The following is a 24,959-nucleotide window of genomic DNA, read 5'->3' as shown; positions in this document are numbered from 1 at the left end:
TACATTTTATCTCTTTGCTTTGTTGTTATGTTCTCCCAACTAACAATGATCCATTCTACCTTTTCCTTGATCTCCATTCCCTTTGCCCTGTTTTCACACCTTACAATTCCTTATCTATGTATCTCCCACTCCCCTGACATCAGTCTGAAGAAGGGTCTTGACTCTCCAGAGATGCTGCCTGTCCCGCTGAGTTGCTCCAGCATTTTGTCTATCTTCGATTTAAACCAGCATTTGCAGTTCCTTCTAGCCTCTGCTGGTTGTCTGTGAATGTGCTGGAGATAAGAGTGAGAGGTTGCAGCAACTCAGGCAATAACAATAAAAGCTGTTGCTTCATATTTGACTCTTTTATTTCCTTTCCTGCATTTTTTACTAATCCATATTCTGTGTTTCCAAAACTCTCAGGAGAAATATGTAAGAAAGAGAAAAATAATCTTTAAACTGAAAACGAGACAGCAAATTCCTTTAAAATAAAGCCAAGTACTTTGCCTTTAATATGTGCTATGCCCATATGTATCATGGATTTCAAAAGAGAGGAATGAATAACATCAGGCTTCAAAATCAAAGATTGACTTTTGAGGGTGTTGGTAGGGGAAAGTGTGTTGCAATGTATGTGGCTGAACATTTATGCCTCAGAATCCTTTGGAAGTTGGACTTGCCAGCAATTATCCTCACCAGGTGTTTGTGTGGCTTTTGTTTCTCTTCTCCAATATATGTCAAGAAATGCGAGATATATTTTACATTTTGCTCTTACTGGATAGATTAATTGTACCCAGTATTCTGAAATGACTAGTTCTACACAGAAGCTGCTTAAAATCACTTAATGTTTTATTTTATCAGAAAGAACCTCTATCTTCATAAATTCATAAGTTCTAGGAGAAGAAATAAGCCATTTGGCACATCAAGTCCGCCATTCAATCATCGCTGATCTATCTTTCCCTCTCAACCCCATTCTCCTGCCTTATTCCCATAATCACTGGCACCCTTACTAATCAAGAATCTGTCAATCTCCACCTTAAAAATATATATTTTTTCTTTTGTTGCATTGTTCCATTTATCATGTTCTTTAATTTGTTAAATTTGAAGCAATTTTCAAAATCAACTATTTTTAATCACGGGAACTATATTGCTTGTTTTAATGGCCTGTTTTTCAATGGTCCCTTTCCAAGGATGAAGGTACCAAATCACTTTCATCTTTATGCATATACAGTATAACAGTTCCTGGTGCAAGAGAACTAATTTGTTTTTGTCTTGCTCTCTCCTCTTAACAACCATGCCTGTAGATACATACAACTATACAGCACAGAAACAGACCAATCAGTTGGTTAAAAAGACAAGTGCTGGAGTAATTCAGCGGGTCAGGCAACATCTCTGAAGAAGGGTCTCAACCTGAAACATTACCCATTACTTCTCTCCAGAGATGCTGCCTGTCCTGCTGAGTTACTCCATCTTCTTGTGTCTATCTCTGGAGAACATGGATCGGTGATGTTTTGTATCGGGACCTTTCTTCACTCCAGTAATTTGTATCTTTTTATGTAAACTAGCATCTGCAGTTCCTTATGTCTCCAATCATTTAGTATCTATCTGTACATATCCCATTCACAAGCTGCTCTAGATGTGTGAGTGTACCTTCCACCACTCACCCCTCTGCCAGTGCGTTCCAGATTCCAACAGCCTCTGCAACGCACTGGCTGAATAAAGTTCCATCTTAGATTTCCTCTGAACTTTGTTCCTCTTACTCTAAACAATGCCTTCCAGTTTCAGAAACTTTTAATAAGGAGAAAAGTTCTTACTGCTTCTGCTACCTATAGTTTTATCTATCAGGTCCTCTCTCTTCTCACCCACCACACCACCTCCAGGTCCCTCAGATCGGCCGACTTGGGGTTGCTGAATATCCCGTGGTCTAGGCATTAGCTCAGGGGCGACCGTGCCTTTGCGGTTGCAGCTCCTAGACTGTGAAACAGCATCCCCCTCCCATCAGAACTGTCCCCTCCATCGACTCCTTTAAGTCTAGACTAAAAACTTATCTGTACTCCCCAGCCTTTCCTGATGTCCTCTGAGCGAGGGCTATATGTATATATGTATGTAGTTTGTTTGTTTATACTATTCTTATAACAAATGTAAAGCACTTTGGTCAACGAGAGTTATTTTTTAAATGTGCTATATAAATAAATGTGACTTGACTTGATTACTCTTTGTTTCCTGTCTGCCAACTAATTTTCTATCCATTTCAGCACTCTACCCCCAATAGCATGTGCCCTAATTTTCCCCACTAATTTCCTATGTGGGACCTTATCAAATGCTTTCTGAAAGTCCAGGTACACCACATCCACTGGCTCTCCCTTGTCCATTTTCCTAGTTACATCTTCAAAAAATAGATTAGTCAAGCAGGAACGGGAATAGTCCCCGAGGATTGGCGTACTGCGCATGTTGTTCCATTGTTTAAAAAGGGTTCTAAGAGTAAACCTAGCAATTATAGGCCTGTTAGTTTGACTTCAGTGGTGGGCAAATTAATGGAAAAGATACTTAGAGATAATATATATAAGCATCTGGATAAACAGGGTCTGATTAGGAACAGTGAGCATGGATTTGTGCCTGGAAGGTCATGTTTGACTAATCTTCTTGAATGTTTTGAAGAGGTTACTAGGGAAATTGACGAGGGTAAAGCAGTGGATGTTGTCTATATGGACTTTAGTAAGGCCTTTGACAAGGTTCCTCATGGAAGGTTGGTTAAGAAGGTTCAACGGTTGGGTATAAATGCAGGAGTAGCAAGATGGATTCAACAGTGGCTGAATGGGTTGGAGGCAGGTGACTAGTGGGGTGCCTCAGGGATCGGTGTTGGGTCCTTTGTTGTTTGTCATGTACATCAATGATCTGGATGAAGGTGTGGTAAATTGGATTAGTAAGTATGCAGATGATACCAAGATAGGGGGTGTTGTGGATAATGAAGAGGATTTCCAAAGTCTACAGAGTGATTTAGGCCATTTGGAAGAATGGGCTGAAAGATGGCAGATGGAGTTTAATGCTGATAAATGTGAGGTGCTACACCTTGGCAGGACAAATCAAAATAGGACGTACATGGTAAATGGTAGGGAATTGAGAATACAGTTGAACAGAGGGATCTGGGAATAACCGTGCATAGTTCCTTGAAGGTGGAATCTCATATAGATAGGGTGGTAAAGAAAGCTTTTGGTATGCTAGCCTTTATAAATCAGAGCATTGAGTATAGAAGCTGGGATGTAATGTTACAATTGTACAAGGCATTGGTGAGACCAAATCTGGAGTATGGTGTACAATTTTGGTCGCCCAATTATAGGAAGGATGTCAACAAAATAGAGAGGGTACAGAGGAGATTTACTAGAATGTTGCCTGAGTTTCAACAACTAAGTTACAGAGAAAGGTTGAATAAGTTAGGTCTTTATTCTCTGGAGCGCAGAAGGTTAAGGGGGGACATGATAGAAGTCTTTAAAATGATGAGAGGGATAGACAGAGTTGATGTGGATCAGCTTTTCCCTTTGAGAAAAGGGAAGATTCAAACAAGAGGACATTACTTCAGAATTAAGGGACAGAAGTTTAGGGGTAACATGAGGGGGAACTTCTTTACTCAGAGAGTGGTAGCGGTGTGGAATGAGCTTCCAGTGGAAGTGGTGAAGGCAGGTTCGTTGGTATCATTTAAAAATAAATTGGATAGGCATATGGATGAGAAGGGAATGGAGGGTTATGGTATGAGTGCAGGCAGGTGGGACTAAGGGAAAAAAGTTATTCGGCACGGACTTGTAGGGCCGAGATGGCCTGTTTCCGTGCTGTAATTGTTATATGGTTATATGGTTATAAGCATGATTTCCCCTTCGTAAATCCATGCTGACTCGGACCGATCCTGTACTGCTGCCCAAATATGCGGCTTTTTCATCATTTATAATTGAGCCACTTCCTTAAGTACCCTGGGATGCAGACCATCAGGCCCTGGGGATTTATCAGCCTTCAGTCCCATCAGTCTACCCAACACCATTTCCTGCCTAATGTGGATTTCCTTCAGTCCCTCCGTCACCCCAGATCCTCTGGCCACTACTATATCAGGAAGATTGTTTGTGTCCTCCTTAGTGAAGACAGATCCAAAGTACCTGTTCAACTCATCTGCCATTTCCTTGTTCCCCATAATAAATTCACCTTTTTCGGTCTTCAAGGGTTCAACTTTGGTCTTAACTAATTTTTTCCTCTTCGCATACCTAAAGAAGCTTTTACTATCCTCCTTTATATTCTTGGCTAGCTTACCTTCATACCTCATCTTTTCTCCCCGTATTGTCTTTTTAGTTATCTTCTGTTGTTCTTGGTTCTTGGTTGCTTGGTCTTCCAAAATATTCCAAATGGAATTTAAACTGGAGGTGGTGGAGGGAGGACTTAAGCCAGAAAGGGTTATTGGGAAGAATAGTGTTCATTAAACATTACCCAATCCTCTTGCTTCCCGCTCATCTTTGCTACATTGTACTTCTTCGCTTTAATTTTTATACTGTCTCTGACATCCCTTGTCAGCCATGGTCGCCGCTTACTCCCCTTGGAATCTTTCTTTCTCCTAGGAATGAACTGATCCTGCACCTTCTGTATTATTCCTAGAAATACCGGCCATTTTTGTTCCACTGTCATCCCTGCAAGTGTATTTTTCCAGTCAACTTTGGCCAGCTCCTCCCTCATGGCCCCATAGTCCCATTTATTCAACTATAACATCGACACCTCCGATCTACCCTTCTCCCTCTCCAATTGTAGATTAAACCTGACCATGTTATGGCCACAGCCTCCTAATGGCTCATTAACCTGGAGGTGCTTTATCAAATCCGGTTTATTACATAACACTAAATCCAGAATTGCCTTCTCCCTGGTAGGCTCCAATACAAGCTGTTCTAAGATTCCATCATGAAGGCACTCTACAAAGTCTCTTTCTTGGGGTCCAGTACCAACCTGATTTTCCCAGTCTACCTGCATGTTGAAATCTCCCATAACAACAACAGCATTACTTTTGCTACATGCCAATTTTAACTCCTGATTCAACTTGCACCCTATGTCCAGGCTACTGTTTGGAGGCCTGTAGATTAGTCCTATTTGGGTCTTTTTACCCTTACAATTCCTTAGTTCTATCCATACTAACTCCACATCTCCTGTTTCAATGTCACCCCTTGCAAGGGACTGAATTTCATTCCTCACCAACAGAGCAACCCCACCCCGTCTGCCCACCTGTCTGTCTTTTCGATAGGAGGTATACCCTTGAATATTCAGTTCCCAGCCCTTGCCCTCTTGCAGTCATGTCTCTGTAATTCCCACAACATCATACTTGCCAATTTCTAACTGAGCCTCAAGCTCGTCCACAATATTTCTTATACTTCGCGCATTCATATACAGCTCTTTCACCTCCGTATTCACGTCCCCCCTCGCAATTGGCCCTGACCTTACTCTTTTATCCCTTCTCGAACTTCCCATTAATTTGAGAATCTTTTGTAATTTTTCCTGTACTCACATCCCCTTCAACTCCATTTTTATACTCCCAATTTGTCAATCTCTCCCCCCGAATTGAGCGAAGATGTTGGGTAAAGCGATCGCCAAGCCTGCGCTTGGTCTCACCGATGTAGAGCAACTGACACCTAGAGCAGCGGATGCAATAGATGAGGTTCGAGGAGGTGCAGCTGAACCTCTGTCGCAACTGGAAAGACTGCTTAGGTCCTTGAAGAAAGGTAGCTTAAATGGTATGAGACGGGAATTTGCTGGGATAGACTGGCAAATAATATTTAAAGGGTTGAAGGTGAATATGCAATGGCAAAGATTTATAGACCGCATGGATGAATTAACAATTGTTCATCCCTGTCTGGCGTAAAAATAAAACGGGGAAGTCGGCTCAACCTTGGCTAACGAGGGAAATTAGGGTAGTGTTAAATACAAAAACATATAAATTAGCCAGAGGAAGCAGCACACCGGAGGACTGGAAGAAATTTAGAATTCAACAGAGGAGAACAAAGGGATTAATTAAGAGGAAGAACAAAGAGCATGAAAGGAAGCTTGCGGGGAATATGAAAACTGACTGTAAAAGCTTTTATATATAAGAGGAAATGATTAGTGAAGACAAATGTAGGTCCCTTACAGTCAGAAGCAGGTGAATTTATAATGGAAACAAGGAAATGGCAGACCAGCTAAACAAGTACTTATGTTCTGTCTTCACTAAGGAAGACACAAACTATTTCCCAGAAATACTAGGGGACAGAGGATCTAGTGGGAGGGAGGAACTGAAGGAAATCCACATTAGTGAAGAAATGGTGTTTGGTAAACTGTTGGGACTGAAGGCAGATAAATCGGCAGAGCCTGATGGTCTGCATTCCAGGGTACTTAGGAAGTGGCTCTAGAAATCGTGGACACATTGGTGATCATTTTCCAATGTTCTGTAGATTCAGGATCAATTCCTGTGGATTGGAGGGTAGCTAATGTAACCCCACTTTTCAAGAAAGGAGGGAGTGAGAAAACATGGAATTATAGACCAGTTAGCCTGACATCGGTAGTGGGGAAAATGCTTGAGTCGATTATTAAAGATGTAATTGCAGCACATTTGGAAGGCAGTGACAGGATCGGTCAAAGTAAGCATGGATTTATGAAGGGGATTCTTGACTACTCCTCGGTAAATAAAGGATTCAATTTCAATACGATTCAATTCAATACTCTGGAATTGTTTGAGGATGTAACAAGTAGAATGGATAAGGGAGAGCCAGTGGATGTGGTATATCTGGACTTTCAAAAAGCTTTTGACAAGATCCCATCGTAACGTCAGCTCCAGCCCCTTCCCCTCTGGTCCACCTTGATGTCTCCTGTCCCCTCCCCCGTGATACCACACTCTCCCCCACAACCCCCGTCTTTTCTCCGAGCTCTCTACCCCCTGCCACCAAACCCCCCACGCCCCCACCTGTGCCCCCACACCCCCCTGTGCCCCCACACACCCCCCCCCCATCCATAACCTGCCCACCTCTCCCTTTGGGTTGGGGGATTGGTTGCATTGGGGGACCAGGCCTCCCATGTCACTGGGACCCACTTAGTCTAGTAATGTGGATAAATGTGAGGTTATCCACTTTGATGGCAAGAACAAGAAGGCAGATTATTATCTGAATGGTGTCAAATTAGGAAAAAGGGAGGTGCTGCGAGAGCTGGTGTCCTTGCACATCAGTCACTGAAAGTAAGCATGCAAGTACAGTAGGCAGTGAAGAAAGCAAATGGCACGTTGACCTTCATAGCGAGAGGATTTGAGTGTAGGGGCAAGGAGGTCCTACTGCAGTTGTACAGGACCCTGGTGAGACTGCACCTGGAATATTGTGTGCAATTTTGGTCTCCTAATTTGAGGAAGGACATTCTTGCTATTGAGGGAGTGCAGCGTAGGTTCACCAGGTTAATTCCCAGGATGGCGGGACTGACAAATGATGAAAGAATGGATTAACTAGTCTTATATTCATTGGAATTGAGAAGGATGAGAGGGTATCTCATAGAAACATATAACATTCTTAAGGGATTGGACAGGCTAGATGCAGGAAAAATGTTCCCGATGTTGGGGTAGTCCAGAACCAGGGGTCACAGTTTGAGAATGAGTGGTAGGCCATTTACGACTGTGATGAGGAAAAACATTTTCACCCAGAGAGTTATGGATCTGTGGAATTATCTGCCATGGAAGGCAGTAGAGGCCAATTCACTGGATGTTTTCAAGATAGTTAGATTTAGCTCTTAGAGCTAAGGGAATCAAGGGATATAGGGAAAAAGCAGGAACGGGTTACTGATACTGGATGATCAGCCATGATCATATTGAATGGCGGTGCTGGCCCAAAGGGCCGAATGGCCTACTCCTGCACCTATTTTCTATGTTTCCATGTTGACTGTTTCAGTCTGAAGAAGGGTCCAACCCGAAATGCCCCCTATTTATGTTCTTCACAGATGCTGTTCGACCGGCTGAGTTACTCCAGCATTTTGTCTTTTTATGTAAACCAGCATCTGCAATTCCTTGTTTATTCACCTTGAGTGTTTCTCTTTCCAGATGCTGCCCCACCTGTTGGCTTTTGTTTTCTTCCATCTGGTTCAAATTAGGGTGGAGCTGCCCAATGCCTGTGAAGGATCAGGGTTACTAATGTTAACCCTGTGAAGGATAAGGGTTACTAATGTTAACCCTGTGAAGGATCAGGGTTACTAACGTTAACCCTGTGAAGGACATGTGTTGCTCCAATACTCACCAGGCCCCGGCGCCGTCCGTGCCCGTGGTCCTCCCGTCCTGCAGGGGCCGCTGTCGCCGCTGGTCCTCCGGCCGCGTGGGGCGCTGTTGGCGAGGGAGTGCTGGCTGATCCCGCAGTGGCGGGCGGTGCGGAGAGTGGAAATGGCGGAATTGTTCTGATCCCGTTCAGGACAGTAACCGTGCCTGTTGGAACAAGACCACGTCCAGCTTCCCTCCTCCCTGCAGCCCCCCTCCTGCTCCTGCTCCATGGCGACGGCAGGGACCGAGCTGACCGGGAAGCGGTTGCTTTGCCTGTTCGGGGATTCGGCCTCCGGTGGGCCTGGGCCCGGGCCTGGACAACAACAGCCTCCCTCTCTCCTAGATGGCGACTGGCACGCTGGCCTCATCCGAGTCGTCATCCCGGGGCCCTCGCTGGCGGTGAGTGTCCGGGGAGGGAGGGCGGGACGGCACAGAGGGGAGGTCTGGCCATTAGTGAGTGGAGGAAGGAGGTCGTGTAGGGAAAGGAGGGTCCACCTCAATGGAGCCAAGAGCTGTAATTTAGGGAGGTAAAATAACGCGGCCAAGCTGCCGCCATTCAGAAGTTTGACGGAAGAAAGGATTATTTTCCTTCATTGTTGAAGATAAGCAATGGACTTTTGCACTAAAGGGATGTTGAGTATTTCGCAAGGGTTATAATCTGTAGTGACATATTCAGTCCACCTAAAGAGTCTCCCTCTTGGTGAAAGTCTCGGGTTTACACGTTTTGAAGTGGTGGGGGTATGGGAGAGGCACGAGGATACGGTGTACACCGGCGATGCGCCCTCTCCCCCTTGTGTGTGTACACACACTCACACTAACAAACAACAAAGGCACTGCGAATGTGTCCACAGCCGTCCAGGCCGAGACATTCGTTACCTGCCGTATGTTTTTATGTGTGTCTATTCTTACATGTATGTTGGTTGTCTACTTTCAAATTATATTAGTTGAAGATAGTTTACCGTAAAGTTGCTGGAAGTATACTCTGGATTTTAAGTGGTAACAATCGGTGATTTGAAGGTCACTGTTTTTCTCTCTACTTTGCGAAACAAAACATCAAAATTTGCACTGTTTTAGATTGTTGCTCTGATTATTTCTCACGTGTGTAAAACGTGTATGGTTACAGAAATAATTATTTACTACAATACATGATCCATGTTGGGATGTAGTTTTACAGCAGACATATTAATGTTTGTTTTAATGTGAAATTCATTTAAAAATTATGTAAAAAGATAGAAAGGAGTGGGTGCAGAGTATACAGCTCCTGAGCAGATTTTACAGAGGTACAGTAAACACATGGTTTAGTTTATGGAAACAAGCCCTTCGTCCCACCGGGCCCATACTGACCATCGATCACCCTAGCACACTGATTCTGTTATCCCACTTTCTCAACTACTTGGGGCAATTTATGGCAGCCAATTAACTTACAAACCCACATGTCTTTGGGATATTAAAGGAAACCGGTGTGGAGGACTGCATCCCAACAAAACCTTCCGAGTGTTTCCTAACCAGAACCCTTGGATGAACCATGAGATCCGCATTCTTCTGAACCCCAGATCCCGGGCATTCAGGTCTGGAGATACAGAGGTCCAGATACGACCTTGGTAGTGCCATCAAAAAGCCCAAAAGGCACATCTGCTCCAAGCTGGAGGATGAGACGGATGTTCGGCAACTGTGGCAGGGCTATAAGGCGAAATCAGGAGGCAGCTCAATTGTCAGCGAAGCATCACTCCCCGCGAGCTCAATGCGTTTTACGCAAGCTTTGATAGGGAGAACACTGATGTGCCTTCCCGAGCCCCCATTCGCTGTGACGGTATTTCAGTCACAGTCACAGAGGCCGACGTCAGAAGATCCTTCAGGGGGATGAACACTCAGAAAGTGCCTGGACCTGATGGCACACCCGGTCGTGTTCTTAAAAACCTGTGTGGTCCAACTGGCTGGAGTTTTTACGGAAATTTTCAACCTCTCACTTCTGAGGTCTGAGGTTCCCACCTGCTTTAAAAGGGCAAGGTGACGTGCCTCAATGACTATCGACCAATGGCACTAACGTCTGTGGTGATGAAGTGCTTTGAGAGGTTGATTATGGCGCATATCAACTCCTACCTCGACAAGAACCTCGACCCACTGCAGTTCGCTTACCGCCATAACAGATCTACGGTGGATGTGATCTCACTGGCGCTCCACTCCGCTCTGGACCACTTGGACAACAAAAACTCATATGTCAGGCTGTTATTCATTGACTACAGCTCGGCATTTAATACAATCATCTCCTCCAAGCTGGTTACCAAGCTCTCAGATCTGGGTCTCCGCGCATCCCTCTGCAATTGGATCCTCGACTTCCTCATCCACAAACCACAGTCTGTCCGTATCGGTGGAAATGTGTCATCCTCGATAATAATCAGCAAGGGGGCACCTCAAGACTGCGTGCTCAGCCCTCTGCTTTACTCACTCTATACTCATGACTGCGTAGCCGGACATAGTTAGAATTAGAATTAGATTCCTTTATTGTCATTCAGACCTTTCGGTGCGAACTCCATCACCAAGTTCGCCGAAGACATCACTGTTGTGGGACGAATCACTGATGGGGACAAGTCAGAGTATAGAAGTGAGACCGACCGATTGACCAAATGGTGCCAGCACAATAACCTGGCTCTCAACACCAGCAAAACCAAGGAACTGATTGTGGACTTTGGAAGGTGTGGGATAGGGACCCACAATCCCGTTTATATCAACAGGACGATGGTGGAAAGGGTCAAGAGCTTCAAATTCCTGGGCGTGCACATTTCAGAACATCTTTCCTGGTCCCAGCACACTGATGCAATTATAAAGAAAGCTCATCAGTGCCTCTACTTCCTGAGAAGACTACGGAGAGTCAGTATGTTAAAGAGGACTCTCGAACTTCTACAGGTGCACAGCAGAGAGCATGCTGACTGGTTGAATCGTGGCTTGGTTCGGCAACTTGAGCTCCAGGAGCGGAAAAGGATGCAGAAACTTTTAACCAGTCCATCATCGGCTCTGACCTCCCCACCATCGAAGGGATCTATTGCAGTCGCTGCTTCAAAAAGGCAGCCAACATCATCAAGGACCGACACCATCCTAGCCACACACTCATCTCTCCGCTACCATCGGGCAGAAGGTACAGGAGCCTGAAATTTGTTACATCCAGGTTCAGGAACAGGTTCTTCCCCACAGCCATCAGGCTATTAAACTCGCCAACAAACAGACTCTGAACTGTAACAGCCTATTGCACTTTAAATGCTATTGAACTGAACTTCTGTATTTTTGCTTACAATATTCTATTGTGCTGCAGCAAGCAAGAATGTCATTGTCCTATCTGGGACGCATGGCAATAAACTCTCTTGACTTAACCCATGTAGTCACAGGGAGAACATACAAATTCTACAGACAGCAGCCAAGGTCAGGTTCAAACTGGGTCTCTGGGGTATGAGGTAGCAACTTGACCAGCTGCACCACTTTGCCATCTTCAATCACCCATGGCCATCGGTTAATGTTTGGAAAACAATGGAAAATGCTAGAAAAAGGATTGGGTCAATCAAAATATGTTTAGACTTATTAGGCCTTTAATTTTATGCCACTTTCTAATCACACATCACACTTGCAATGTTTTCCAATGTTTCCAGTTTTGTTATCAATGAGATTTGTAAATTGTTTCTGATTTTGTTTTTAATGATTTGGAAACTTATTGATATAATATTTAAGTTCTGGCTTTTAAGTGTTTCCTGAGTAATGTGTTTTATGGTACAAGGAAGGACTATACATGAATTAATCCCTTTCTGCAGCCTTAGAGTGGATGTTTACGATTGATTCTGTACATGGTGAATTCTCACAATGATCCATAGTTTCCAAAAATGACAACACTATTGTTGTGAGGCAAATGAAAAATTCTAATTTACTTAAACTTTATTTAAGCTTTAAGCAAATCATTTCTATAATACACATTTTCAAAGCGCCGGGAAATTATCGCTGATTCTGCAGGCCTCGTCAGCCCGAGGCCCCGCACGCGCGCACACTTCATTCTCCCCTCCTATTTATGTTGAGATGGTCAGGAGGTTTAGTATGTCTTGATGACCGTCGCAGCACTGGTGCATCAGGAGATAATGGTGATACACATATTGCTTGGTCATCATCTTCACTCGTATTGTTATTTACATTTTCAATTTTAGAATTACTTATAGATGTTTCCATAGGGGATGATGGGAGTGTTGAAGGTGGTTCTCGATTAATATTAATATTAATATTAAAGAAGGTCACGAAGTGAGACAGTTGACTGACGACTATGCTGATACTTGATAGTTGCATAAGAAGGGTTGACATCAGTCAGTTCATCAACAAAGGGCTCATTCTTATTTGATCGAACATAACGACGAAGCAACACAGGCCCTGGGCTAGTCAACCATGATGGCAGACATGTACCACTAGAAGAATGCAGTTTGAAGTTAAAGAACCGCTCATGTGGAGTAGTAATGGTAGCAGTTGACAGTAGAGATCTGATGGAGTGTAATGCATCTGGTAGTACACATTCCCACTGCTGATCTGTTATGTCATTTGACTTTAAAGCCAGTTTCACTGCTTTCCAAATGATTCCGTTATACCTCTCAACCTGACCATTTCCAATAGGATGATATGATGGTTTTACTTGTTGCAATTCCTCTATTAGATAGGTAGTCTTTTAAGTATTTTGACATGAATGAGGTGCCCCTATCAGAATGTATGTAACTTGGAAATACACAGAATGAAAACAGTTGATCTAAACATTTGATAACCATAGCAGCTGACATATTTGGACAAGGAAAGGCAAATGGAAACCTTGAATATTCATCAACTGGTAGGTATATAAACATTTTGAGAGGAGGATGGTAAAGTCCCTTTGAAGTCAACACTCAAACGTTCCATAGGTTGAGTAGCTTTGATCAATCTTCCTTCTTCAGGACGGAAGAACCTTAGTTTTAATTCAGCGCAGATTCTACATGAAGCACACGTCATCTTCTCATCTTCTGTAGAGAAAGGTATGTTTTTGGAACGAACATAGTGTAACATACGAGTGACTCCAGGATGACACAGCCCATTGTGAAGATCAGTGAGTGCAGAAGAATGAACAGAGGCACAAAATGCTCAAGATAATATATTTGGAGCAACTTTATCCTTACCAGGGCGGTACTCAATTGAATAACTATATGCAGATAATTCAATCCTCCATTCATGAATTTTACTGTTTTTAATCTTCGTTCATTTCCGATTATCCAGCATAAAAGCTACTGAACGCTGATCTGTTATCAAAGTGAAGTGCTGCCGAGCAAGGAAATGACTCAATTTTCTCACTGCTTCAATAATTGCTGTAACTTCCTTTTTAACGGGTGGGTAGTGCAATTCACTACCTTGTAGAGTAAGAGATATGAAAGCCACTGGTCATCCTCCTTGATTTAATATTGCTGATACTGCTAAATCAGAGGCATCACATTCAACAACAAAGGGGAGATCCTCATCGATGGCGTGTAATGTCGCAGATTCCAATTGTTTCTTTAAAGAAGTAAAGGCACCAATTGCTGTAGAGTCGAGGGGGAAAGATTTTGCTCTAATCAAAGGTGGAATTTTGTCAATCAAAATTTGGTATCCATTTAGCATAATATACAAACATACCAAGAACCCTTCGTAGAGAATTTAATGTAGCTGGAACAGGTATCTCTTGGAGTGGGCGGAGTCTTTCTGGATTGTATCACTTCCAACCCAATAACTAAGAATATTAATTGATGATACTGATGTTGTTGACTTAGTTAGATTTTTAGAATGTACAACTTCTAAAAACCGTTGTACATTTCCGTCATGTTCAGCTTGGTCTTTTCCTGCAATAGTTATATTATCAAGATAAGTGAAAGTATCTTTAAGGTTTTCCTGTTCAACAAGTTTGTCCATCTCTCTGAAAAACAGCCACGCCATTAGTTACACCAAAAGGAACTCTGCAGTAGTGGTATAATTTCCCATTTGCTTCAAACGCAGTGTATTTCTTCTCTGATTCTTTCAAAGGAATTTGGTAGTAAGCACTTTTTAGGTCAAAAGTAGAGAATATCTTATACTTAGCTAATGTATTGATAATCTCCGATACGAGGTAATGGATGTGCATCAAGCTCTGTCAACTGGTTTATAGTTTGAGAGTAATCAATCCAGAGTCTCTTTCTAAGTCTCTCCAAGGGGTCCTTAACCACAACAACTTGTGCCCTCCAAGGAGAAGAGCTGGGTTCTATGATACATTCTCGTAAAAGATTAGTCACTTCTGTGTTGATAAAGTTTCTGTCATCTTTACTAAAATGTCTTGATTTTGTAGCAATTGGCTTGCACTTAGAGGATAAATTGGTGAATAATGAGGGACAGATGCAGCAGAAAAAACACACAATACTGGTGGTTTTGACAATACAAGTTCAGGCATAGTTCCTTCATACATAATTTGAAGTGAACTGTGCTGTTTCTGAAAATCCTGACTTAAAATTATATCGCTACACACATTTTTCAAAATACCAAGACATACAGATTTATAACTAGTTGTTTAAGAAGGAACTGCAGTTGCTGGAAAATCAAAGGTAGACAAAAATGCTGGAGAAATTCAGCGGATGAGGCAGCATCTATGGAGCGAAAGAAATAGGCAACGTTTCGGGTCGAGACCCTTCTTCAGATTTATAACTAGCTTTGTTCAGAATAACGTCTACAATACAAGATCCAATAATTTGAGTATTGAGAGTTGTCAGAGCCATCTCTATTTGAGGAATTTGATTTCTCTAATTGAAGGAATTACAGTTAGATTTAGTCGAGACACAACTTGTTCACTTATAAAACTTTCTGAACTGCCAGAATCAAGTAGTACATTAAGTATATGGCCATTGATGGATACCATTGTATCTGCATGAGACAAGCTCTGAGGAAATGCAGCTGTAATTGCACATAAAGAAGGCATATACATGGCAACAGTCACCCTTTTAGTAGTTGCTTTGGACTTGCATACTCTAGAATAATGTCCCTTCTTGCCACAACTATTACAAGTTGCCTCTCGAGCAGGACATATCTCTCTATTATGAATATTACCCCTGCAAAAGTAACACTTTTTGAATAAGTATATGCTGCAGCAAGAGCACATTTATCAGAAATTGTTTCAGCTTGCTCCATATTAGTACATAGGGGAGATTATTTTGTAGTAATTACAGCAGAATACACATTAGATGAGCCATAAGCATCTGAATTTTTCTGAGCCAAGTCTAATAAGTAAGCTTGATCGTAAGCTGACTGCAAATCCAAGGTTTTAGTTTTCTAACAGTCTGTCGTATTAAAGGCGATGCCAAACCATTGATAAAAGAGTCTCGAATAAGTTCCTGGTGATATTAATCAGCTGTAACTGCTTTGAAGGCACTGTCTTTACTAAGTCTTTGAAGTTCTTGTAAAAATTCATCAAGTGACTCACCAGGTTTTTGTTTCCGAGGAGCAAGGAGGTGTCGAGCAAATATTGGGTGTCTTAACGAAGGGTCTGCTTAGTACATCAATAGCAGAATCATAAGTTGTGCATTCCTCTATGTAATCATATACATCATAAGAGAAGAGCTTATTGATGTCCTGAAACTGTGGTGCATTGTCGCCACACTCATCAAATAAGTTATTTAGTGTACAAAGCCAGTGCTTTCATTCCTTTGCAGCAGTAGGTGAGTTGGGATCCAGATCCAAGTGTTGTGGTTTCAATAGTTTCTCCATCTCGATGTCACACTGCTTAACTTCTGAGATTGAGTTGCTTAAATTGTTGCGAGGCGAATGAAAAAAATTCTAATTTACTTTAACTTTATTTAAGCTTTAAGCAACTAATTTCTGTAATACACATCTTCAAAGCGCCTGGAAATTTTCGTTGATTCCACAGGCCTCGCCGGCCCGAGGCCCCACACATGCGCACACTTCCACTGTTAAACGTGCAATTAGATTTCCTCAGATTAAGGACATTCAGTAGATGATGAGGGAGTGCAACGTAGGTTCACCAGGTTAATTTCCGGGATGGCGGGACTGATATATGATGAAAGAATGGAGCGACTGGGCTTATATTCACTGAAATTTGGAAGGATAAGAGGGGGTCTTATAGAAACATATAGAATTCTTAAGGGTTTGGACAGGCTAGATGCAGGAAAAATGTTCCTCGTGCTGGGAGATTCCAGAAGCGGGGATCACAGTTTAAGAATAAAGGGTAGGCCTTTCTCAGGAAAAACCTTTTCAGCCAGAGAGTTGTGAATCAGTGGAATTCTCTGCCACAAATGACAGTGGAAGCCAATTCAATTATCTGAATGCATTTGAGAGAGTTAGACACTGCTCCGGGCTAATAGAATCAAGGGATATGGTGAGAAAGCAGGAACGGGGTACTGATTCTGGATGATCAGCCATGATCATATTGAATGGTTGTACTGGCTCGAAGGGCCAAATGGCCTACTCCTGCACCTATTTTCTATTTTTCTATATTAACAAATACTCTCAGATGTATGGTAGAGAACATCTTGATGTCTGAAGAAGGGTCTCGACCTGCTACTTGTCTATCTTCGATTTAAACCGACATCTGCAGTTCCTTCTTAAACATATTGATTGGTTGCATCATGGCCGGGTTGACAACTATAATGCCCAGGCATGAAGGGAGATTTCGAAAAATGGAGGACACCGATCACCAATACTAGCCTCCCCACCATCACAAAGATCTATAGGATGAGCTGCCTCAAAAAGGCAGCCAGCGTCATCAAATAGCCAAGCCACATTCTAATTTCACTCCTACCATTGGGAAGAAGATATAGGAGTCAAAACTGTGACCACGAGGTGTGAGTCAGTCTAAAGAAGGGTCTCAACCAGAAATGTCACCCATTCCATCTCTCCAGAGATAATAATAATAATAATAATAAATTTTATTTTTATAGCGCTTTTCTAAGACTCAAAGTCGCTTTACAATAGTAACAGACAATAGCAAACGGAGAAGCGGCGAACAAACAGCGCCAGCGTCCTCTCCGTGCAGCACATAAAGAAAGAATACAGACATAACAATAATAGACATTTAATCGGAATAACATATAATCGGAATATAACAAATAATAAAGACATCACAGAGACACAAATTAAAAACAGAATTCAATCCAAAAACAGAAAATCAAAAACACAGTGTGAAGAGAGAGCAGCGGCAACCAATTCGTGCCAGCGTCCACTCTCCCTTCACGGCAGCCATGAGATGCTGCCTGTCCTGCTGAGTTACTCCAACATTGTGTGTCTACCTTGGGTGTAAGCTTCTTCTCAGCAACTATCAGACTCTTGAACCCTACACCACACTAACCAATGAATTATGGACTGTCTTGGGTTTCACTAAGGACTTTCTTTTTTGGGGGGGGGGGGTTATTAATTAGATATTTTGGTTTATATATTATTTATGTGTTGGGTCCACTGTTGTTTGTCATGTACATCAATGATCTGGATGATGGTGTGGTAAATTGGATTAGTAAGTATGCAGATGATACTAAGATAGGTGGGGTTGTGGATAATGAAGTAGATTTTCAAAGTCTACAGAGAGATTTATGCCAGTTGGAAGAGTGGGCAGAAAGATGGCAGATGGAGTTTAATGCTGATAAGTGTGAGGTGCTACATCTTGGCAGGACAAATCAAAATAGGACGTACATGGTAAATGGTAGGGAATTGAAGAATGCAGGTGAACAGAGGGATCTGGGAATAACTGTGCACAGTTCCCTGAAAGTGGAATCTCATGTAGATAGGGTGGTAAAGAAAGCTTTTGGTGTGCTGGCCTTTATAAATCAGAGCATTGAGTATAGAAGTTGGGATGTAATGTTAAAATTGTACAAGGCATTGGTGAGGCCAATTCTGGAGTATGGGGTACAATTTTGGTTGCCTAATTATAGGAAGGATGTCAACAAAATAGAGAGAGTACAGAGGAGATTTACTAGAATGTTGCCTGGGTTTCAGCAACTAAGTTACAGAGAGAGGTTGAACAAGTTAGGGCTTTATTCTTTGGAGCGCAGAAGGTTAACGGGGGACTTGATAGAGGTCTTTAAAATGATGAGAGGGATAGACAGAGTTGACGTGGATAAGCTTTTCCCACAGAGTAGGGAAGATTCAAACAAGGGGACATCACTTGAGAATTAAGGGACAGAAGTTTAGGGGTAACATGAGGGGGAACTTCTTTACTCAGAGAGTGGTGGCTGTGTGGAATGAGCTTCCAGTGAACGTGGTGGAGGCAGGTTCGTTTTTATCATTTAAAAATAAATTGGATAGTTATATGGACGGGAAAGGAATGGAGGGTTATGGTCTGAGCGCAGGTATATGGGACTGGGGAGAATACGTGTTCGGCACGGACTAGAAGGGTCGAGATGACCTGTTTCCGTGCTGTAATTGTTATATGGTTATATGTGTATTGTGTTACAGGTCTGTTATGCTGCTGCAAGTATGAATTTCCTTGATCTGTTGTTGGTGCATATGACTATTAAACACTTGACTTTAATGAATGTAGACATAGCTGCATTAAAATACGTTGATTTATTTTGAAAGTGAAAATTCCACTTTCAATTCTGCCAGCAACATTGGCTCCAAAATTGAATGTTTTATTTGTCAATTCATGAACTGCAAACGTTTGAACGCTGTCCTAAATGTAATCGACGGGCATACATGCGATTCTTTTGGAACGTGCTTTATGTTCACAAAGCCATCTTACAATTATATTATCACATTTTTGTCAATATTTACCATTCCTGCAGCAACATTATATAGGGTCAATTTTTAGATCAACTCTCAGCAGTTGGGGGCTATGGGTGAGTGGGGGAAATATTGCGTTGGGGGAACGGGTGAGTAGTGGAAATGGGTTGCGTTGGGGGAACGGGTGAGTGGTGGAAATGAGTTGCATTGGGGAAACGGGTGAGTGGTGGAATATTGCGTGGGGGAAACGGGTGAGTGGTGGAATATTGCGTGGGGGGAACGGGGCCCAACAGGTTGGAAGGGGAGAGGTATTATGGAGGGTGGGAGGGAGTGAATAAGGGTAGGGGAAAGGAGAGGGATCGAGAGAAGCGGGAGGGTGAAGAAGAGGGGGAGGGAGTGTTGGAGGATGAGGGGAAATGAGCCGCACCTGCGCAGTTGGGGGCTATGGGTGAGTGGTGGAATATTGAGTTGGGGGAACGGGTGACTGGTGGAAATGGGATGCATTGGAATGGGTGAGTGGTGGAATATTGCGTTGGAGGAGCGGGACCCAACAGGTCCCACTTGGTCAAGTATATTACTAAAACTCTCATCTTGTCTGTGTGTTTCTTTGTTTGCATGCTTGTTTGCCATTCAGATTCATCACCTGAACTACGCCAAAACGGTACACGATAGTGCCACAATGTTTACATCACCTTACTCACCATTGTCCTGTGGTGTATCAAGTTTCATTCCGATTGATGGTATATTTTACGTTATCACGTTTTTAAGTTTACAAAACCCCACTTTGAGAAAGATTTTTTCCAATCTGCACTGGCAGTTACCAGCTATGACGTCACAATGGGATTGTAGCCTTGACCACTACAATGTTGCTACCCAGTACACCGAGTCCTTTAGCAAGTGCAATTACATTTAAAAAAAATGTTTACAATGAGGGAGGGTGAATAAGGGAAAATGAGCCGACCTGCACAGTTGGGGGCTATGGCTGAGTGACGGAATATTGCTTTGGGGAATGGGTTGCGTTGGGGGACCAGGTCTCCCGTATGATGGTGATAAAGTTCGCTATTTAAAAACGGACAAAAACACTAGAGAAAGTCTGCTCGAGAGAAGAAATACAAAACTGCATATATAGTCAAGTATCCCAGCAAGCAATGCAATAGCAATTAGCTCTTTCATTACAGAAAGTGGTTAAATATGGCAGCCAACGATATAATAGCAATTAACTCAACAGGGACCCAACGGGTCCCACTTGGTCTAGTACGTTACTAAAACTCTATCTTGTTTGTTTCTATGTGTGTGTATGTGTGCGGATGGATGTCTGCGTATGTGATCCCGGACCTACGGCAAAACGGTACAGGATAGAACTACAATTTTTGGACCACCTTACTCGCAATCGTCCTGTAGTCTTTTGTATCAGGTTTCGTTCAGCTTGATATTATATTTTACAAGTTATTCACATTTTCAACTTTACAAAACCCCACTTTGAGAACAATAACTTAAAGTGCTGTGGCAGTTGGCAGCTATGGCGTTGCAATGGGATCTCATTTACATAAACACCATTACATCACAATGGAATCTCATCTAGCGGCAAATCTGGGATCGCTAATCTCATCTAAAAAAAACAAGATTTCTTGGGAGGAGATTTCATTTACCAAAAACAAATTGAGATTTTCCTTGTGGGGGTGGGATCGGGGGAGCTCCCTGTTTTATTGTGGAGGGTGGAATAGGGGAGAGGTTTCATTTACCAAAAAACACAGAATTTTCCTTGTAGGGGTGTGAGATTGGGGGGGGGAAGGGTGGGGTGACCGCAAATTCCCACCCCCCAATGTGGGGCCGATTAATTGGCTCTGGGGAGCGCCGATGCCGCCCTCAACGTGAGGTTTCATTTACGAAAGCATCATGGTTTTCATTGTAAAGGGGTGGAGTAGGGGAGAGGTTTCATTCACAAAAAAAAGTGAGGTTTTCATTGTGGGGAGTGGGATGGGGGAGGGGGGGGGGGGGGGAGGAGGTGAGCGAAGCCACCCCCTGAATGTGGGGCCATTGATTGGCTCTGGGGAGCGCGGACGATGCCCCCCCCCCAACTTGGGGTCGATTGATTGGCTCCGGGGGCCGCCTGTGCTGACGCCGCCCCCCAACGTAGGGTCCATTGATTGGCTCCGACCTCGCACATTTGGGGGCTATGGGTGAGTGGTGCAATTTTGCGTTGGGGGACCTCCTGTGTGATAGGGACCCAATGGGTCCCACTTGGTCTAGTATATGTAAGTAAGTTTATTGGCCAAGTATTCACATACAAGGAATTTGCCTTGGTGCTCCGCCCACAAGTAACAACATGACATACAGTGACAGTTACGAATGACTCAGAAAACACTAAACATTAATAATAATAATAAAACATTCATGATAAAACACCATTGATCAAGCATGTGAACCAACAAAATACCAGATCAAAGGGAGGGTACAGATTTTTGGCTGTTGAGTAGAGCAACTACTTGTGGTTAAAACTGTTTTTATGTCTGGCTATGGCAACTTTGACAGTCCGGAGTCGCCTTCCAGAGGGAAATGATTCAAAGAGTTTGTGGCCAGGGTGAGAGGGGTCGGAGATGATCTTGCCCACTCGCTTCCTGGCCCTTGCAGTGTACAGTTCATCAATGGAGGGAAGGTTGCAGCCAATATAACTAAAACTCATCTTGTTTGTTTGTTCCCGAAACACCGCAAAAACGTTACATGATAGCGTGACAATTTTAGGTCCACCTACTCTCCATTGTCCTGCGATGTACATTAAACAAGTTTCGTTCAGATTAATGTTGTATTTTACAAGTTATTGACCTTAAAGTTTAATAAACGTCACAGTCGCGTTCCCACTTGCCGGCTGCGCCTGCGAAGTTGGGGGAGGGTTGCCGGACCCGCTATCTGCGCGAGCGCAGTTATGGTTGCCGGGCCCACCCCCATTTTGAGATTGTCAACCGCGCTTGTGCAGTTGGGGGAGGATTGCCGGGCTGGGATCTCCATTTTAACATCCAGCGTCGTGTATAGGTGAGTGCTACTGAGGGAATATTGAGAGGCCCAGGGAGCCGTTGGTGCGAGGGGAGGAGTACCTGTGCTGTAAGTATAAAATACATCGCGGGGCTTGCTTTCACAGAGGCCCAGGGAGCCGTTGGTGCGAGGGGAGGAGTACCTGCGCTGCAAGTATAAAATACATCGCGGGGCTTGCTTTCACAGAGGCCCAGGGAGCCGTTGGTGCGAGGGGAGGAGTACCTGTGCTGTAAGTACACCAAAATCGGCAACGTTCGAGAGAAGGAGTCTGGTGGAAGCCTCTGATTGGTGGAAGAGGACCGGGTTTACATTTTTACATTTCTGCCTTCAGGTTAAGGATTCTGGGAGTTAAGGATTCTGGGAGTTGAGTGTACAGTATTTATTAGTATTTATTAGTAAAGTTTAAAGGATAAAGTTTTGTGTTTTTTAACATTTAATATAAAGTTAATTTGGGAGTAAGATATGTCAGTGGAGATTGGCCCCGTGGTTTGCTCAGCCTGCAACATGTGGGAGATCAGGGATATGGTCGGTGTCCCTGGTGACTACGTTTGCAGGAAGTGTGTACAGCTGCAGCTCCTGGCAGACCGCATTGAACGATTCGAACTGCGGCTGGATTCATACTGGAACATCCACGATGCTGAGAAAGTCGTGGATAGCACGTACGGCGAGTTGGTCACACCGCAGGTAAAAGGTAAGAGGACAAAAAGGGAACGGGTGGCCAATAGCCAGCAAAGCAGTAGGCAGGTAGTGCAGGAGTCCCCTGCGGTCATCTCCCTCCTAAACAGGTATACCATTTTGGATACTGTTGAGGGAGATGGCTCATCAGGGGAATGCAGCAGCAGCCAAGTTCATGGCACCATGGGTGGCTCTGCGGCACATGAGGGGGGGAAAAAGAGTGGAAGGACAATAGTAATAGGGGATTCAATTGTCAGGGGAATAGATAGGCGTTTCTGCGGCCGCAAACGAGACTCCAGGATGGTATGTTGCCTCCCTGGTGCAAGGGTCAGGGATGTCACTGAACGGCTGCAGAACATTCTGGAGGGGGAGGGTGAACAGCCAGTTGTCGTGGTGCATATTGGCACCAACGATATAGGTAAAAAAAGGGATGAGGTCCTACAAGATGAATTTAGGGAGCTTTTAGAGATAAATTTAGAGATAAACTTAAAAGTAGGACCTCAAAGGTAATAATCTCTGGATTACTACCAGTACCACGGCCCAGTCAGAGTAGAAATAGGAGGATATTGCAGATGAATACGTGGCTTGAAAAATGGTGCAAGGGGGAGGGATTCAAATTTTTAGGGCATTGGAACCAGTTCTGGGGGAGGTGGGACCAGTACAAACAGGACGGTCTGCACCTGGGCTGGAATGGAACCAATGTCCTTGGGGGAGTGTTTGCTAGTGCTGTCGGGGAGGATTTAAACTAATGTGGCAGGGGGATGGGTACAAGAGCAGAGAGGCAGGGGGGTGCAAAATGAGGGTAGAAGCAATAGGTAGCAAGGTGAAAAGTAAAAGTGGCAGGCAGACAAAACCAGGGCAAAAATCAAAAAGCGCCACTTTTCAACATATTTGTATAAGGGGTAAGAGTGTTGTAAAAACAAGCCTGAAGGCTTTGTGTCTCAATGCAAGGAGCATTCGTAATAAGGTGGATGAGTTGAATGTGCAGATAGCTATTAATGACTATGATATAGTTGGGATCACGGAGACATGGCTCCAGGGTGACCAAGGCTGGGAGCTGAACATCCAGGGATATTCAATATTCAGGAGGGATAGAGAGAAAGGAAAAGGAGGTGGGGTAGCGTTGCTGGTTAGAGAGGAGATTAACGCAATGGAAAGGAAGGACATTAGTTTGGAGGATGTGGAATCGGTATGGGTAGAGCTGCGAAACACTAAGGGGCAGAAAACGCTGGTGGGTGTTGTGTACAGGCCATCTAACAGTAGTAGTGAAGTTGGAGATGGTATCAAACAGGAAATTAGAAATGCGTGCGACAAAGGCAAAACAGTTATAATGGGTGACTTCAATCTACATATAGATTGGGTGAATCAAATTGGCAGGGGTGCTGAGGAAGAGGATTTCTTGGAATGTATGCGGGATAGTTATCTAAATCAACATGTAGAGGAACCAACGAGAGAGCAAGCTATTTTAGACTGGGTATTGAGTAATGAGGAAGGGTTAGTTAGCAGTCTTGTTGTAAGTGCCCCCTTGGGCAAGAGTGACCATAATATGGTTGAGTTCTTCATTAGGATGGAGAGTGACATTGTTAATTCAGAAACAAGGGTCCTGAACTTAAAGAAAGGTAACTTTGAGGGTATGAGACGTGAATTGGCCAAGATTGACTGGCAATTAATTCTAAAAGGGTTGACAGTGGATATGCAATGGGAGACATTTAAAGACTGCATGGTGGAACTACAAAAATTGTTCATCCCAGTTTGGCAAAAGAATAAATCAGGGAAGGTAGTGCATCCGTGGATAACAAGGGAAATCAGGGATAGTATCAAAGCGAAGGATGATGCGTACAAATTAACCAAAAAAAGCAGCATACCAGAGGACTGGGAGAAATTCAGAGACCAGCAGAGGAGGACAAAGGGCTTAATTAGGAAAGGAAAAATAGATTAAGAAAGAAAACTGGCAGGGAACATAAAAACTGACTGCAAAAGTTTTTATAGATATGTGAAAAGAAAGAGATTAGTTAAAACAAATGTAGGTCCCTTGCAGTCAGAAACAGGTGAGTTGATCATGGGGAACATGGATATGGCGGGCCAATTGAATAACTACTTTGGTTCCGTCTTCACTAAGGAAGACATAAATAATCTGCCGGAAATAGCAGGGGACCGCGGGTCAAAGGAGTTGGAGGAATTGAGTGAAATCCAGGTTAGTCGGGAAGTGGTGTTGGGTAAATTGAATGGATTAAAGGCCGATAAATCCCCAAGGTCAGATAGGCTGCATCCCAGAGTACTTAAGGAAGTA

At 43.4% G+C, this 24,959-nt stretch overlaps 1 protein-coding gene across 2 annotated transcripts in view; it reads left to right on the top strand.

Moving 5' to 3' along the window:
- Positions 1-8,332: 8,332 nt before the first annotated feature.
- Positions 8,333-24,959, top strand: part of kdm3b (lysine demethylase 3B) — a 118,167-nt gene continuing 101,540 nt past the window's right edge. For both annotated transcript variants that reach the window (XM_033029169.1, XM_033029168.1), the window contains exon 1: positions 8,333-8,653. In XM_033029169.1, coding sequence (XP_032885060.1) covers positions 8,483-8,653 — 171 coding nt within the window. In that variant the 5' untranslated portion in view covers positions 8,333-8,482. The remainder of the gene's footprint in view (positions 8,654-24,959) is intronic.

This window comes from Amblyraja radiata, chromosome 11, assembly GCF_010909765.2.
Source record: "Amblyraja radiata isolate CabotCenter1 chromosome 11, sAmbRad1.1.pri, whole genome shotgun sequence".
NCBI lineage: Eukaryota > Metazoa > Chordata > Chondrichthyes > Rajiformes > Rajidae > Amblyraja > Amblyraja radiata.
The sequence above is the reverse complement of the archived record's forward strand: the minus strand, read 5'-3'. Positions and strand labels throughout refer to the sequence as shown.